Genomic DNA, 17,302 nt, shown 5'->3' on the forward strand with positions numbered 1-17,302 from the left:
AAAATAGGAAACAACGATTGGTATAGAAAGATTTTGTACAAAGTGGAACGTGATTTTGTACAACGTGCGAATGGTATCCTGTTTTGAACGGTGACGTTCGGTTACGTTTCTCAATTTTTGAAAAATTGTTAAGATGAAAGAGGTGTTCAGAATGGTGGTGTTGCTTTATTACACGTGATTGATAGCTTACGTAATAAAGGACACCTTGCTATCGCTCCTTGCTGGGGGTTGAAAGGATTCGGGGTTGGTGTTATACGAGATAAGGTAAACGTGTTTACATTACACTCAATCCCGTTTATTATGGAAAGCAACATCTGTTAAAATAATTCCTAACCGCGGCGTAACTGTGTCCTTATCGGTGGCCGACATCTGCGTGTGTGTTCAGAATTTGCAACACAGTATGATATGTGAGGTAATAGTATAGTTAAACGAGCTATGGTATACCGTGAAAATATAGAAATTTAATGAAACGGATAGATAATAATAATGAGCGTATTCTTACATTTCACGAGTTACGATATTAAGAAAGTTATTCGTTATTGAGAAATGGTCACAGTCTGTGACAATGAAAACACGTATCACACACTTTCTATAATGATATTTTCAGTGGAATTCTCATATACAGCTAAAACAATTAAAACTGAATATTAATAAATTATTGATCAGCGGTTTAAAAATTAGGATTATACTTACTTCAGTGTCTTTCGAGTTGAGTACTTCTTGCAATTCAACGCATTTCTCGTTTGCTTCCTTCAATGCTACAGATCGATCATCTACGATAAAAAAATATATTTGGATAATTATTTGTCTGGGATACAAACGTAAAAAATTTTATTTATCCTTTGTATTCTCTCCTTTTGAATTTCCCGCCATTTTATACGTGCACGCTCGATAAAACAGTCGCTTGTATTGAAAGCCGTCAGTAATTATGTTACACGACAACAGACAATAGCTTGCGTTGATTATATATTTTAAAAAACATTGTACACACCTATTTCTTCTACAATGCCCTCGGATAAGACCTCCTTCGTAAAGTTTGTTATGTGTCCCTTTAAATTCGACAAGCTAGGCAGCCCGTCACCTAACCACGCCATTTTACACGTCGACACTTATCGCCGAATGTATTTTTTAAGAATTATTTGAACACTGTTTTGTGAAATTACATGCACTGCATATTTTGGTAAAGTTATACACGTCAACAGCATAAAAGTACCAAAATATGAACTAACAGGAACCACGTAGTAATCTTCACAAAATATACAAGTTAGTTATAAGCATTGTAGGCAACTCCACGTAAAAAAGTACTAGACTTTTTGGGACCTTTGTGTTTTCGATAACAGTATATCATGTGATGGTAAGAAAATTGGAACTATTAAAATTTGTAAATATATATAGAACCACCTGTTTTGTTTATTTTCTTTTGACTGTGCAAACAGTAGTATATTTTTATGCTAAGAAAACTGAATACAGATGTCTACCATTATCGACAAAGACATTTCTTAATTATTCAGCGTGCCTACAGGGAGCAGCACTAACGACTCTGTGTTGTAACGTAATTTTTGGTGAGAAAGGAACAGTTTCCAAACAGGAACTGTTTGGAACAGTTTCCGCGCGAAGAATTATTATACAAATTAACTTCGCAATCAATTATGCAGCATAAATCGTGAAAGTTGAGAGGTATTTAAAACTATTTTCTTTTACGCAATCATTCTATAATTGTCCGGTTTAGTTAAGTTCTTCACCAAGTGGCTTTTGTATTTTTTGTTTAAGTGAAACATGAGCTATTAGAAACGTAAGCATGATTAATCAGCAAGCTTATTGTACATTCATCATATTCGTTATTACACATACCACTCGTGTGTTTACCTAATATAACGTTTCATGTGTGCTACAAGCAAGCACATAAATATTCCAATAAATGTCACTTGCATTCGACATACTAAATCATCGTAAGCCATCGAAAAGAATCGTCGGTAACGTTTGAAAGCGCTACGGTCGTTCGTCGAAACACACACTTGTAACACCTGTTTTAAATAGGACGCTCTCGCGTCAATTTACTTCTTCACTCCGAAGCAAATAAATTGCCCGGTTTTCTCTATCCTCTCTCGTGACTCGTAATTCGAGAATAAAAACCCTTTGATGCGGGGAGAGGCTGCATATCATTCAGAAAAGTGGCTTAATGTTCAACGAGGACGATTCAAAAGGGACCTCCTTCTGTTTCACCGTTTCTTTTTTCCCTCCTCTCGTTCCTTTAATTCGTGTCGCGTGTTGCCTTTTATTTTTAGGAAGTCAGCTCGATTGCATGGGCATTATGGAATAGCACCTTTTTACGGGGCTTCTTTCTCTCTGGCGTGTACCAAAGTATTAGGAAGAATGGTGAGCACGAGGCCGAGGTCCTCAACAGAGGAAGGTGAGTAGCGGTTGAGAGAGGGACAGACGCTTCGCTATGCTCGTGCTTACAGGCAGTGCTGTATCCTCTCGCCGGGGTACTTGAAGCCAAAAGGGCGCGCGATTCAATTTTATTTTTCAACGTACGAAAAATTTACAAATTTACACATTTGTCGCACAACCCATTTTCTATCGATAAATTATCATTTTTACAACAAATTACAATATTTAAACAGCGAATTTTATCTTTTTCAGAATTCTCTAAGGGCAATACTTAAATCGTCACAAAAACCTGCACACTTGTACAACATCGTTAATATTAGAAATAATAAGAACTTAGAATTTATTTCGAACTGAAGTTACTTATTACCACGATGACATAATTCCCAAACTATGCGCGAGATACTCCTACGATTCCTTCGAAAGGAACAGATAAGTCATTTACAAGAACAGCGATATTTCTAACCTCAAAACAATTAAACCAATTCTCCATTAAAAACAAACAATTCTATATCTTTCAGTTCGAAGCTCGATTACAACCAAAACACGAAATAAAGGAATAAAACCGTCTACAGTTAAACGGCAAGTTCGTTTCAATTCACTAACGATCATACCACACGAACGGTCACTCATTTCCGTTCTGAAATCCCAATTTCGCCAACAGGTCTTACCCGAAATTCCTGCGGCGTGTTCTCCGTGGCAGGAATCGGCCGTATAATTGCAACAACTTAACCGAGCAACAATCGGCGTTGAAAAGGTTTCGGTGGTCGCGTGACGCGGCGCAATTTCGAGCACGGGATGAGCAGCAGCAGCGAGCCGAGCCGAGCCGAGCCGGGCGAACATCGAAAGAAGAGTCCCGAGCGGCGAGCTACGTCACTGTCCACGCTATCACGATTAACAGAGTGAACAGCGGCGAGAGACGTGAGCGCGTGTGCGAGCGGGACGGAGCGTGTGGCGAAGGAAAGGTAAAGGAAAGGAAAGGAAGGCGCGCAAGGTAAAGGCACATCTGAATCCTTCGGTTGACTCGGCTCAGTCTGATCCGAGCCAAGCCACTGCCCTGATCCCGGCAGCGTTCCTCGCTCTCTACGCGCGCGCCTTCGATCCGCTCTTTTCCTCTTCTGGCTCCTTTGACACGCTCCACACACACACACACAGACCGCTCTCTGCAACAGCCTAATCCGTCGGTGTCATCGATCGCCGATCCGACTTCCTTCCTCCGCGTCGGTTCTCGCTGCGCGGTCAGTTCAAGTCGCGGTGAGCTTCCGTTCCCGTCGAGTTTCGTCCGACAGACGAAAATCACCACCTGACATGTCACAGTGCACGCACCAGCACCGTGTCGATTTGTTCACGCGCGTCCAGTGAGCAACGAACAAAACCACGATTCTTCGATACAGTTTTTATATATATATATGTATAGTTCTCGTTCATAAGTTTCTTCGTTTCTTTGTTTTTTTTTTTTTTGGCTAGTTTCTCTTTTCTCTTGTTCGGTTCAAATATTTCGCTTTTTCTTCCGACTCGTGACTCGTGCGCGCGTTAGTTCGTTCTTCCGTTCGTGCGAATACCGAAGAATTTCTGTGGATCCTACCACCGGCTGCTTCACGACACACCGGAAGTGTGATGACCCTTCTAGCGAGACACGCTGCATTGATCAACGCGGCGACAGCGTGCCTTCGATCTGGGATCTGAGTTTCGCGGTCAAGGTGCGTACCATTGAACTTTCTTCACGCTAACTTCACCTTCGATCTTTAGTTACTTCTATTGTTTATTCTTCCTCTGTGCGCGCGTGCGCGTATGTGTGTGCCTTTGTTTCAAAGTGACTTCGTAGCTTTATTCAATCCCATTTAACCGGTCGATTCTTTTTTTAAACAGACACTTTGCATTCTTTATCTTTTATTTCATTCGGTGTAACAATGTATCTACAAGTTTCGATGCTTGGATTCTTATCGATGTGAAGAATATACTCGAGGGACTATTATATTTTTGTTTCGTTTGCGATATTATTCTTGGTACTTCGTCACGCTGTGTACTTTCTCTCTCTCCCTTTGTCCTATCGACGAAAGAGAGGAAGGACGGAGGGAGGGTCGAGGCAATGGGAAAAATTTATCGTCGGTATAATTTAATGCCTCCTTAAAGCCCCGATCGACGAATGCTTAATGTGAGACGAGAGCGTACTTTGTATTGTATTCCGAAACGCATCGTCGACGCTCGTGTTCCTTCCGATGCTGCTTCTGAAAACGTCTCAGATAAATGAAACATTTTTCCCGCTTCTTTACGGTAGACAATGGGCTATTAGCTGTAAGCACCAATTATGGGGCTGTACGGGCGAGCTTCTTTTTCCTGGATAGAGTTGTGCGCGAATAAAGTAAGCCGGGAGTTGAGTTGAGTCGCGTCTTCCGTCGACGTAGGGGATGGTGGGCTTGACGAAACCGGAAACGAGCGTCAAAGGGACCAAAGGAACTCGCGGATTCGTTCGATTTCGCCACGTGTAAAGCTCTGTCGTGCAGCGGACTCGTGAAACTAATTAGACGAACTTCGTTCTTTACGGTGGTGTTTTTGTTGGATAGTACTGTTACTCCTTACCAGGGTCGATGAAACTTTTCTTTTCTCTTAACACGTCTCTGAGCATCTCCTCTATCCTTCGAATTATTTTCACTCACTTAACTCTTTAAGGAATTATTTTTTGGTAGCGCGCGCTCAGTCGATTATTGTCTAAAAAAGCGTATAAATTTTATTCAAATGAGTTTGTTCAAGCTGTGTGCATATTATTATTTTTTCCCCCCCGTTTCTGCAGACACAATGTCCACAGAGCGTTTAGAAGATAAAAACGCCTTGTTCGACCGCAAAGACTTAATATCCGTATTCATTAGTTTTACCTCATGAAACACTCGAATTGCGCATTTTGTACGATCTATTACAATAGATAATACCATTCTGTCACGGGAATTGGCGCGTCACAGATATGTGCCGTTTGATAGCGAACTTACAGTGAGTCACGGCCAAAATCGTACTCCGCGTATAAAGATACGATTCGCCTAATAAAAAAGATCAGAGATGATACGGGGGGCAAAATAAGACGTTAAATTGCTAGAATTCAGTCCGACAAACACTTGTAGATAAAGATTCACTCCATCGATCATCCAAAATATACAAACGACAGAAAGCAATGATTTTGTTAGAAGTGAAACGACGACTGTAAAATGCGAAAGGGTGTGGAGTAGACGGAATCGAGGACAAGCACGATCGTCGTCGATATTTACACAGGAAATTGCAGCTTCGTATCGGTTAACTGTATCAGTTTCGAGGAGCTTGTTTCGTTTAACGACTCCGCGGCACGTCGGACGTCGTAACCATCGGACAAAGTAATCGTGACCGTGGTGTCCATTGGCGGAACGTTATTGGCCGAGCCCGAGTTTCGCGAATCGAGAAGGAGAACGAACGACTCGAATGCTCGTTACCTCTTTCTTTTCGTTCCTCCTTTCTTTTTTTTCTCTTCTTCTTCTTCTCCGTTGTCGTCTTCTTCTTCTTCTTCTTCTTTTCTCTTTCTCAAAGGGTATATCGTTCCGTGTCACGGTCGAATAGTAAACCCGAACGCGTTAATCGAGCAAGGCAGACTTGTCTGCAATTAATTCCGCAATAAGGGCCAACCGTATGGCAATTTGCTAAGCTCCGTCGGTTTCTATTATCCCTGGGTCAGATTCAGGGATTCTGGATACGAAACCTGTTTCACCGATGCATCGAGAGTCCGCCTCACTCGCTCGCTCGCTGCCTGCCAGAGTTCAACGGCACTCGCCGTGGTTCGGCACATTGAACAGACATTTTTCACAACGACACGAGGACAAAAGGTGTACCTTGGTCTCTTGACCTTCTACCGGGGCGACTTGTGACGGGCGTCTAGCACTCGAAAGCCTCCGCGCCGTGGTACGTGACGGGAAACAATTAAGTTCCAACTAGCCGCTGTGGAAAACTGACTGACGGGACGACGACGACGACACCACGTGACTCGGTTTTCCCGACTCCGATCGACGGAGATTTCTTTCGTTCGGCGATTTTGGATAAACGGAGGAAGTAACAATTGGTTGGAATTGCGTTTTGGATTGGAAAAGTGTGAGTGATATTTTAGATAGAGACAACGTCGGGAGAGAGTGCGACGTCTGATTGATCAGGGTAGGCTACGATGATAACATCGAAATTAATAGAGGCTGGTTTCTACGGCTGGAATTTTAATGGTGCGATACTGTTAAGGTAATGGTGGTTTCTTAATTCGTGATAATTGAGTTGTTCGAGGAGAGACAGGAAGCGGGATGGGATGTTGGTTTTAACAGTTTACTTGTTGACTCGAAGTGATTGAGATGTGTCGACGGGAGATTGCTCGTTTTTAATGTTTTCGAAAATATTTTTCGACGTGTAGGTACGTTGAAAAGTAATTGAATTCATTTTGGAAAGGATTGATAAATTTTCGAAAGGATTGATAAGTTTTTAAACTTTCATCGTTGGACTTGGATCTCGTGTTTGCGTATTTTGTTAATTTTCCAGTTGCAAAAAACCTGAAATGTTGAAAAAGTTATAAAAAAAAAAAGGGATATCTATCTTTTGCTTATAACGAATTTTGTCGCCACTTTTCAGACTGATACTGAATTTCTCGGACGAGTGACACTTATTTCATTTCTTGGGAGGTGGAGTCCTGTAATTTCCATTACTTTTCAAAACTAATTTAAGATCTGGGTAACTTCCCTATTTCATAAAATTTATGATGAATAATGAAGACTACTTTTTCGTCGGATTTATGTTAATTTAAATTTAGTATTCGAAACGGTAATACGAACGCCTCAAGGACGTCTCTTGCTCTTAATTTCTTCATCCATATTGGTTCGTGGTTTCATACCTGATCGTAGTATTATTACTTAATTTCAACACTTTAATAACATTTTCTTATTTCTGAAATTCCACGGAAAGGCGATAAAATTAATTTGAAAATATAATGTTATCACGACTACATCAGCGTTATCATAAATATTCAGTGCATTATTAATAAAACCCTTCGCGTAATATTTCGCTGCACCATATGAAATTGTCAATTTATATTCATAATATTTTAAATATTTTAATTATTATGAATAGTTTTAGCCTGGGCCGTGTTTAATCGTTGTTTCATTAGCGTCTGAATATTTTTGGCAGTAATTGCACACGCTGTGTAAAAGTAGTCGCTCGTTTACAAAGAGCGTACACATACGCCCATTCAATACTTACAATTTATTAATTTATTTTCGCGCTTCTCAAGTAAAATATCGTTTTCGAGTGAAATTAAACGACTAGTAAGGAACAATTGCTGCTGTGCTAGCAGCGAACACTTTTTGTCTGAAGCGTGACGTAGCGAAAGGGTTAAATACAGATGACTGGAATTAAGGGTTAAATAAAGATTATTATTTTCGAAAATACGTAATTTTTATTTCGACCTGCAAAAATAGCAATTTCACATTGTACTTAAACTAATGCAATAATTTTTACCACATAATCACCGTTGCTTATTTCTGAATTATATCTGAAATTCCAGGGAAAGGAAATAAAATTCATTTGGGAAAAATATTTTTAAGTAATAAATGTACGATATTTTTAATTTTAATATTTTTCAATGATAAAAATATTATCTTTTTTATACTCTTTACAGCATACATAGTTCAGTGCATTATTAACCCTTTCATTACTGTGTTGGCGCCAATCATTTTTTTTTAAATTTGCTCGCACTATACTTCCACCTTAATCTAACACTTAATTTGATCCTTTACTCACTTCCACCTTAATTTAACACGTTGAATGCCGCGAGGGTCATCGGTGACAGACAGTGCCAAGATTAATAAAACCACTTAATTAGAATAAACGGTAACATTTGTAAAATTTCCATCTGATGCATCACACAGCACATTCATCCCTCTACAGTCGAGGCGGAGTCCCAGAGACTGTAGTTTTCTTCCATTCTATTTAGAACTCGACGTTATTATATTAAAATGAAATTAATCCAACCGATCGCTCTATTCTATAACGTTCATTAGGAAAATGTGTGATAAAGGTAAATCGGTAAGAAAAGTTGTCAGAAATGTTCTATATTTATGCATAAACTAACCCGAAGTTGAGGAGTTTCGTAGACTTCGTATCGGGCTTTACGTCCCAAAAACGCGTATTGCAATGTTTTCAATTAGAGCAAAAAATTCATTTCTGCCCTTGTGGACAAGTAACACAGCATTCAACGCGTCAATAAACCAAATTTCAAAACGACACGCCCAAAACAAGAAATTCTACAACCGTCCTTAAAAACACCCACGTTACGTATTAAAATAAAAAAAGGGTTAACGCGTTTTGCGCCACGTGTACCATTTTCTTGACAAAAATTCTTCCATATTTTCAATATCAATAAATTTATTTCTTTGCTACATAGTGCATTTTATACTTTCAATATTCACTTTACGAGTAAACAAATTCCGAGCTAGAAAAGCTCAAAAACCTATAATATTCACATATTTACCAAACTGGTAACGACACTTGCTCAAAAACGGCTTAACACGTTCCGTGTTAACCCTCGGAAGGCGAGTGGTTCTACAGACGAATGCAGGGTCATTTTAACTCACAGCAAAATTTCTATTTCACACGGGTTTCAAGAAAGAATTGGACATACTCTCAGCTATATACAGGGTGTCTCAGCTGATTTTGACATCTTGATTTTCTCGTTATCATTACTCATAGCGGAAAATGTTTCAGATGAAATTTAAACAGTCTCGAAGGGGGCATATTCTGGTGTTATTAATTCTTTCACGAGTGGAAATGTTTCGCTTTCATCTGAAACATATTTCGCTTCGAGTAACAATAGCGAGAAAATCAAGATGTCGAAATCAGCCGAGACACCCTGTACATTTTACATTTTTCTTGTTTATTTTACGTACGTAAAACACGTGTATTTCTTAATCTAAGCCGCCAGACTTTATCGCTATTGAGTCAAAACGACCCTGCATTCGACGTACGAGGGTTAACAATCCCTTCGCAAGCTATCACAACAATTTCCAATCTCCTGCGACTCTCCCAGTAGTCCCGTGACCCTTTTAAAAAAACCTCACCGCGGAGAATCTCTCGTTTGGTAAAATCGTCGCGCGAGACGCAATAACTTATCCTCCGGTGATCTACACAGCGACGTGCCTGAACCCCGGTGTGTTCGATTAGGATTCGACAACGAGCGGAGTCGCGCGTACGCGCGGCGTGTACGAACGAATAAAATAATTCATCAGGCGGCGTGACAGCGGCGAACGGCGTCAGCTAATGAATAAAACGTGAACACGTTCACAAAACCGCGACGATCGCGGCGGAGGCGCGAGCCAGAAAGCGGATAGGTACGAGCGCGATATCGAAGAAAAGGGTTGGAGGAGATGCAAACCAGGAGTCAGAGAGTCTCGCGTAGAACCTGAAGGAAGACTCTCTCTCTCTCTCTTTCTTTCTTTGGACGAGAGAGAGGATACCTTCGGCATTCAAAGCTTCTCCGGAGAATGCAAAGCACGAGCCATTAATTTTCTTAGCGATTCGTCGAGCGTAGAGACATTCTTTTCAAGGCTTGATATATCGCGCGTCGCGATGCCCAACGTTTATGCGCGATTTTTATTTTGGCTCCAGCTTCATCCAAGGGTTGAGACGAGAGGTAGTACGGGAAGGTGAACAGCCCTCCTACCGGGCGAAATAAGTGTCGTACTGTCTCTTTCGTACTCGAAATTTCTACGTCCACCGTCCATATTCAATTGGGAATGGTCGCGCGATTGAAGTACACGGGACCGCGATTGCGAAACGGCCGTAGGATGCTCGCGGCGCTCCGTAATTTTGCGCCGGCTAATGAGTTTAAATATTTAAATTGCACCGACTGGGACGGCGAACGGGACGGAGGGAAAGAAGTTCCTCGATGATTTACTCTCGCCTATATACCGGGACTCATTTATCAGTACACCCTTGGAATCTTTTTCTCTCTCTCTACGGTTGGAGTTCGCGGAGCGCAGCTCAGCTACCTTCACTTTTTAATCGGTTCGTTCGGCCGTGCATCACCGTGACCTACACGAATAGCGACGCGGTATAAATAGCCGGAGACAATGAGATACCGTATTGCCGGTATATTCTGGGTGAATTGCAATAATCGCGCGTGGCTCGCGGTGTGGGTGTGCTCCGCCGACGTCGTTTTGCGACCGCAGAAGAGTGGGCTTTTGGTGGGAAAGTTTTTGGTGCTTGGATTCTTGCGAGGACTGTGTTGGAGAAGTATTTTTGTGTTAGACAGGGTTTTGAGTGTAGGTTGAATTGTAAAAGGCAAGATTTTTCAGGTGGTTACACTTTTTTGGTGCTTGGATTCTTGCGGAGACAGTGTTGGAGAAGTATTTTTAAGTTAGACAGGTTTTTAGTGTTGGTTGAATTGTAAAAAGCAACATTTTTCAGGTGATTACACTTTTTTGGTGCTTGGATTCTTGTGAAGACAGTGTGGGAGAAGTATTTTTGTGTTAGACAGGGTTTTGAGTGTAGGTTGAATTGTAAAAGGCAAGATTTTTCAGGGGGTTACACTTTTTTGGTGCTTGGATTCTTGTGAAGACAGTGTTGGAGAAGTATTTTTAAGTTAGACAGGTTTTTAGTGTTGGTTGAATTGTAAAAAGCAACATTTTTCAGGTGGTTACACTTTTTTGGTGCTTGGATTCTTGTGAAGACAGTGTGGGAGAAGTATTTTTGTGTTAGACAGGGTTTTGAGTGAAGGTTGAATTGTAAAAGGCAAGATGTTTCAGGTGGTTACACTTTTTGGTGTTATTTTTGTGTGCTAAGAAAGTAATTTTGAGTCCAGTAGGATTGGAAGGAATGATTAAATGCACTTAGGTTCTTTTCTACTGTTTGAAGCAACAATATGTTTCATGTATTTAAATTTTGATGTAATTGTTCAATATTAAATTTTGTATTTTTTGATTAATATTGTTTGAGCATATTTTTTAGTTAATATTGCTCGAGCATATTTTTTAGTTAATATTGTTCGAGCACACTTTTCAGTTAATATTGTTTGAGCATATTTTTTAATGAATATTGTTTGAGTACATTTTTTAATTAATATTGTTCGAGCTAACGTTGAGCATTTCATCATTTCACAGATTTTAGTTTTTATAATAGCATTGTTTTTTATTTAAGAGTGGGAGAATTTTTACCCAAAGTATTGTTAACAGGGCTAAAATTTAAATTTAACTCGATTAAACGTCTGAATTTGCAGGTTTTATTTGGAAGAAAAGTGATTCTGTTTTTTCAAATTAATACGTTTTAATTAAACCTTCCAGAAAGGTTATTCTCGAATTCTCTTATTAAATTTCAATTGTTTAGCCAGATAATGAAAATTTTTCTTCAGCTGATTCAGTTTCATTTCATTGCATTCACCGAGCCGGAAGAAACTGTAAAAAGTATGAACTTTTTCGAATATTCGAGCACCCAATTCAATTAACTGATGGAACTTTGAAACATGAAAATTAATATTCAAGTACCTAATTTAATTAGTTGATGGTACTTCAGAACATTAAAATTAAAAACATTTTTGTTACAAATTTATTTAAAACAGAAACTAGGTTAAGTACACCAGGTTTTGAAAATCTCGAATTACAAACAAATTATTAATTATAAATTACATAATTATCCTACATCTTAATTATCAAACTCTAATTGCCGTCCTTCCAATTTTACTCGTTTACGATATTTCACAGAACTCATGTGCGCCCAGGAGTTCCAAAATTTCAAAATTTTTGATATTTAAATTTTTATTGGAAAACTAACATTTTTACGTTAAACAAAATTCAGAACGTCAATAGAATTACAAAATAGAGTAAGTAATTTAAATTACAACGAATCTGCATTAACTCTGAAATATTCTACCTGGGTAACAATTCAATCATAACTCGACTCGACCTTCTCAAATTAAATTATCCTCATCCCATGTCAATCACCTAACTCACACACATAAACTCAACAAATCTACACTAACCCTAAGAAGTTTCACCTGGGATAACAATTCAATCGTAATTGAACCACATTTCAAACTTGACCTTCTCGAATAAATATTTTCTTCGTCTCATGAAAATTACCTAACTCGTGCAGATAAACGTAATAAATCTGCATTAACCCCTTAACATATGACAACTTGTCAGACTCGTGACAGAGATTCTGGTCAAAATGTGCGAAAAATAGTTATATTAGTAAGAAAAATTCATTGTAACCCTAACATTCGTTTTAATTCGTAAGACTGAAGATTAGTAAATGTAATCGATCTGTAACAGATCAACTTTAGTTACCCGATACAGTACTAAAACCTAAAATGGCTGACGCTTAGATGCAAAGTCAGGAAAGAAATCATACTTTAAGGGGTTAACCCTAAAACGTTACGCTCGGATAACAATTCAATTATAACTCGTTTTGACTTTCTCAAATTAAATTATCCTCATCCCATGTCAATCACCTAACTCACACACATAAACTCAACAAATCTGCACTAACCCTAAGAAGTTCCACCTGGGATAACAATTCAATCGTAACTGAACCACATTTCAAACTTGACCTTCTCGAATGAAAATTTTCTTCATCCCGTGACGATCACCTAACTCATACTCCCTCGTCTCCAGCAACGGTCCCTTTGTTTCGTCGTTCCAAGGACAAATGTACCTACTCTGTCGATAAATATGGATCACCCGCATCTCGTCCATACCTCTCGAATATCGATCTACATATCGGTTTCGTTGTCTCGCCGAAGACTTTCCTCGCTCGTGCGTTTTTTGCAGTGAGAAAGGAGATGCATGCCAACAGGTCTTGAGCAAAGGTATTTTAAGTGGTAGGCCTGATACTCGTATATGGGCGCCTTCTACACAGATAGAGAGGTGCGTTACCACGCGGACCCGCCGTGTACACGTCGAATGAAAGCAGGCAATCGTATTCGAGATGTTACGTCGGAACTATGAGCTAACGGTACAGACGGGTAGCCTGGAACGGTGGGTAGGAGCGCGCGAGCTGTTTACGATTTTTCAGACGCCAGCAGGAAGCGTGCTCAGTGGCTCGAGGCGTTGAAAATAAATTTGTGACCGGCTGCTTGGTCGATTAGCAAATCGTCCAAAACGAACGCATAGAAGACGAAGACGAAGAAGAAGAAGAAGAAGAAGTCCCAGGGTGATTCTCGATCGTAAAAAGTCACACGTGCACCTCCTCGATCCCATGCTCGAGAACAGTTTTCCTTTTCTCTCTCTCTCTCTCTCTCGATCACTTCAATTCACACCGTGAATTCCCTCTGTCTCCACGTTTCTTCCTCCACCTCTTCGTTTCAACGAAAAATGTAACGCGCGAGGAGCCCGTTCGATCGTCTGTTTCCCGTTACACAAACCGTGTGTGTTTCGAATCTCACAGGTGTGTTTCGTGTGTTCTCCATTGGATTCGACTTGTGCCACACACCTTCCTCTCTCTCTCCGCGAGGAAATTAAGTGAGCGCGCCCGCCGCGCGCGGATTTTACAGCGAGACTCGTCGCCGCTCTGCTGTTTTGTTACTTAAACTCGTTATGTAAATAATGCTCATAGCGCGGTAATTATGCGCGGGAAAGGGGCGTGCATAAATTTGCCTGATACGCTTAAAACGAACGCGTCGATGGACCTATCTCTCTCTCTCTCTCTCCCTCTCTCTCTCTCTCTTTCTGTTTCGGGATTTGTGCACCGCGGGAAATTTGCATTGTAGATAATTTATCGTAGCTAGCACGAGCTCACTCTCTGTATCTTAATAGAGTGGAAGTGTAGTTCTCGCTTCGTAGAGCACCTCTCTGCTTTCGTTCGAGGGTTACTCTCGATATCGTTTCCGCGGAGGAAAGGATTCCACGAGATTCGCTTCGGTGGCTGTAGGTCTGCAGCGCGAAGAGAAGAAGAAACCGCGGAGTAGTCGAAGGATGGTCGAAAGATCGCGAATCGCGGTACGTGGGATCGATTAAAAAGCAACTCTTCCAGCAACTGTCAATCCGCTTCGCTCGGCTGGACGTCATAAATCACGAAATCAATTGTGCCAAGCGAATCGTTTCACTCTTATACACGCGTGTCTTTCTCAACCGACCACGACCACGACAGTCCAAACGAAGATCTAGATAATTCACCTTCGTTTCGTTGTCCTCCTTTCTCTATTCCTCCTCCTCCTCCTTCGTTGACTGTCCTCTTTTTTTCTCTTCCCCCTTCTTTTTTTTATTTTCTTGTTCACCAGAGTCCACTCTATTAGTCGCACAAGCGTGTCCCGTCTACGGATCTCTCGTGGAAGACAGAAGATAGATATCCGTCTGATTAACGATCAGATCGAGCCAGTATCCTCCTGCTGACTGATTAACGAGCCAGTTTTCTTTCGGACCGATCTGGCTCACGAATCGTTAGGCCAGTTCTGTCTGGGCTTTCGCGATTCGTTAGCCGTTTCATTATTCCTATCCGCCGTTTGCTCCACGCGTCGTAATCCGCTTTAGGTTCAAAGGCATCGGTTAATCAGACCGTTTATTTGGCCATTGTACGCGACAATTTTAATTGGTTTTCGTCGAACCTACACAGATCCCCTGTCCAGGCCGCCGCCTCCGTTGAACCTCGCGTTCAAAGAACTCGAAACCATTTTCAAGTTTGCCCGTCCATTCACCGTTCAGGGTCAGTGTCGATCATGCGACTATGAATTAATGGCCACAGTCGGTTTCGTTTATTAATTTCCCTCTTCTACGAAGGCGAGACGGTCGCGGAATTAGTATTCGCCGGGGACGGTTATACGTGTGTGTGTGTGTGTGTGTATACGCTGTTCGAATTATGTTTAATCAAGTTGTTGCTTCGAGGCTGATTAATTAGACGTTGGCAGATTTAGTTGTCTCGGTGTATTGATACTGGCGAGATTTATGACAGGGAAATGTAACGGAGATTGAAAATTGTAGTTCCGGTGGACAACATAATGGCGAAGCAATTTATTTTCACCCGGGACACCTTACATTTATCATCGTTCTGTTTTATTTTTTAGATAAATTCGTACGCACGTTTGAGCCCCGATTATTCCGGATTACGCACGCTTAATTTCTGTTTGAACAAATTCTTTTGTATATGCAGAGTGAGTCACGTAATTTGTCCACCTCGAAGAAGTTTTAAAGTTGTCGTGGAAAATTTATCGCTCTTTCAAATTTTGGTATAGAAAGGTGCACGTTTCAGTTACAAATTCAAGGTCGCCTTGATATCTCGTAAACGAAGAGGTTATTTAAAAAAAAAATTGTTTCAGCATCATATGTTCTCTATACCCTGCAAGTTTTGTATGAAACGTTTTTTCGTAGAACGCATACTTTAGAAGTTATTACTTACCCCGTACGTACCGGGTGAGACCGAAATAGGCGGCCGAACTTTGGTACCGCGTATCTCAAAGAAGTGTTTATATCTCAGAAAGGAAGAGTTTCCGGACCTATGTTCATATGAACTTTTTTCATCCTTAGGAAAAGTAGAATGGAATACCAAAGTTTGGTCATTTATTTCTGTTGTAAAACAAATTATAGGAATGTGCAATCTCTCAGATTTGATTCAGGATGAAAATTTAAAAGAAGCTTTTTCAACTGATGTTATTCGAAAGAAAACACGGTAAATTTAGTTGAATATCTTTTTAAAGGAGAGAAACGCGTTTACCCTTGTAGGGGTTAAATGTCCTGAAGCTTTCGTCTCTTGTTCCTGAGGAGCACGGTCTATAGATCGTGTTCGCGTGTATCAGAATGTGTACGGGCTTCGACGGCGACAGTTTTGATCGGATTACAGCGTCGTCCTCATCTTTCAGGATGACCGAAACCGATGAGCGGATGAACGAGTAAAGCCAGGAAGGAATCACAAGGGAAACGAGGGTTTGCCGAAGCAAGAGATGGTGGTAGAGTGGCTCTGTCCTGGACTTAGGCCGGCCGGAAGCCGTAGGCCCCGTCTTCTTCACTGCAAGGTGATACTTCTCGACGAGCACGAACTGTTACAAGATGTCTTGGTGAGTCTGGACACACTATTTTGCCTCTTGTAATTCAGCTTTCCGAAACAAACAGGTAGAATAGGCTCTCGCGGTGAAACGAAGAAAAGGACGTGGGCAAATAACGACTTTTTTTTAGCCTATCTGCATTTTGATATCTTTTTTGCGTAGATTACATCTTCGTTTAAAAGAATTTAATGAAATTAAAGGGAACATCTAGAATTTGAGGAAGAATTTCTTTTTTTTTAAATGTCTAAGAGTGAAATCAGGTAATATTATGAGGTTAAACATTTTTTTTCTTTTTTGCTTAAAATTTAAGCAAATAGGTGATTACAGCTCCTCGTCACAGACTTTTTCTTTTCCCATATGAATAGGTCGGAAAAGGTTGTTATACGCCCACGTCCTTTAACCCTTTTTAATTCAATTCTTCTTCGTTCACGAGAAGAAAAATTACAGTTGATTACAATTTTACATTTTGATGGGTGAAGCAGGAATTAATAGTTACTTAAAAGAAACTGGCTGGTAATAGTATAACAGTACAGCAATGAACAAATAAAATGAGACTTATAAAATATAAGTAAATCGATACGTAAGTTCCAAGTCACGTGGCGTTATAGAATGTTAATCGATTTTTTGGCGACGAATGTATAATCCTACATTTTACTATTATTTCTTAAATCTAAATCTTTGAAGTATCTTCTTTATCAAAAGAGTTAAAATAGATATTATCATACAAATTCGATTATCTTCTTTATCATTCTTGTTAATGAGTGAAAATATGATTCATCGTCGAATCCAAAAGTAAATCCCAAAATAAATGAATTTTTAAGATATCCAGTGATTTCATCCTGCACAAAGGAGTGAACCTACAAATTTGCAATTGCACGATTTAAAATTAGAAATTTTAAAAAT

The 17,302-nt window shown here is 40.2% G+C and overlaps 2 protein-coding genes across 2 annotated transcripts in view; one reads left to right on the top strand and one right to left on the bottom strand.

Annotated features, from left to right (window-relative positions):
* LOC108576362 (thyroid receptor-interacting protein 11) overlaps nucleotides 1-1,241 on the bottom strand; it is an 87,139-nt gene extending 85,898 nt beyond the window's left edge. The window contains exons 1-2 of the mRNA XM_017939338.1: nucleotides 992-1,241; nucleotides 694-773 (exon numbers count right to left, since the gene is read on the bottom strand). Of these exons, the coding sequence (XP_017794827.1) occupies nucleotides 694-773; nucleotides 992-1,094 (183 nt within the window). The 5' untranslated portion in view covers nucleotides 1,095-1,241. The remainder of the gene's footprint in view (nucleotides 1-693; nucleotides 774-991) is intronic.
* Nucleotides 1,242-16,297: 15,056 nt separating this feature from the next.
* The window catches only part of LOC108576215 (band 4.1-like protein 4), a 132,810-nt gene continuing 131,805 nt past the window's right edge, over nucleotides 16,298-17,302 (top strand). The window contains exon 1 of the mRNA XM_017939171.1: nucleotides 16,298-16,411. Within this exon, the coding sequence (XP_017794660.1) occupies nucleotides 16,298-16,411 (114 nt within the window). The remainder of the gene's footprint in view (nucleotides 16,412-17,302) is intronic.

The sequence above is a fragment of the Habropoda laboriosa genome, unplaced genomic scaffold, assembly GCF_001263275.1.
Source record: "Habropoda laboriosa isolate 0110345459 unplaced genomic scaffold, ASM126327v1 scaffold36, whole genome shotgun sequence".
Classification (NCBI taxonomy): Eukaryota; Metazoa; Arthropoda; class Insecta; order Hymenoptera; family Apidae; genus Habropoda; species Habropoda laboriosa.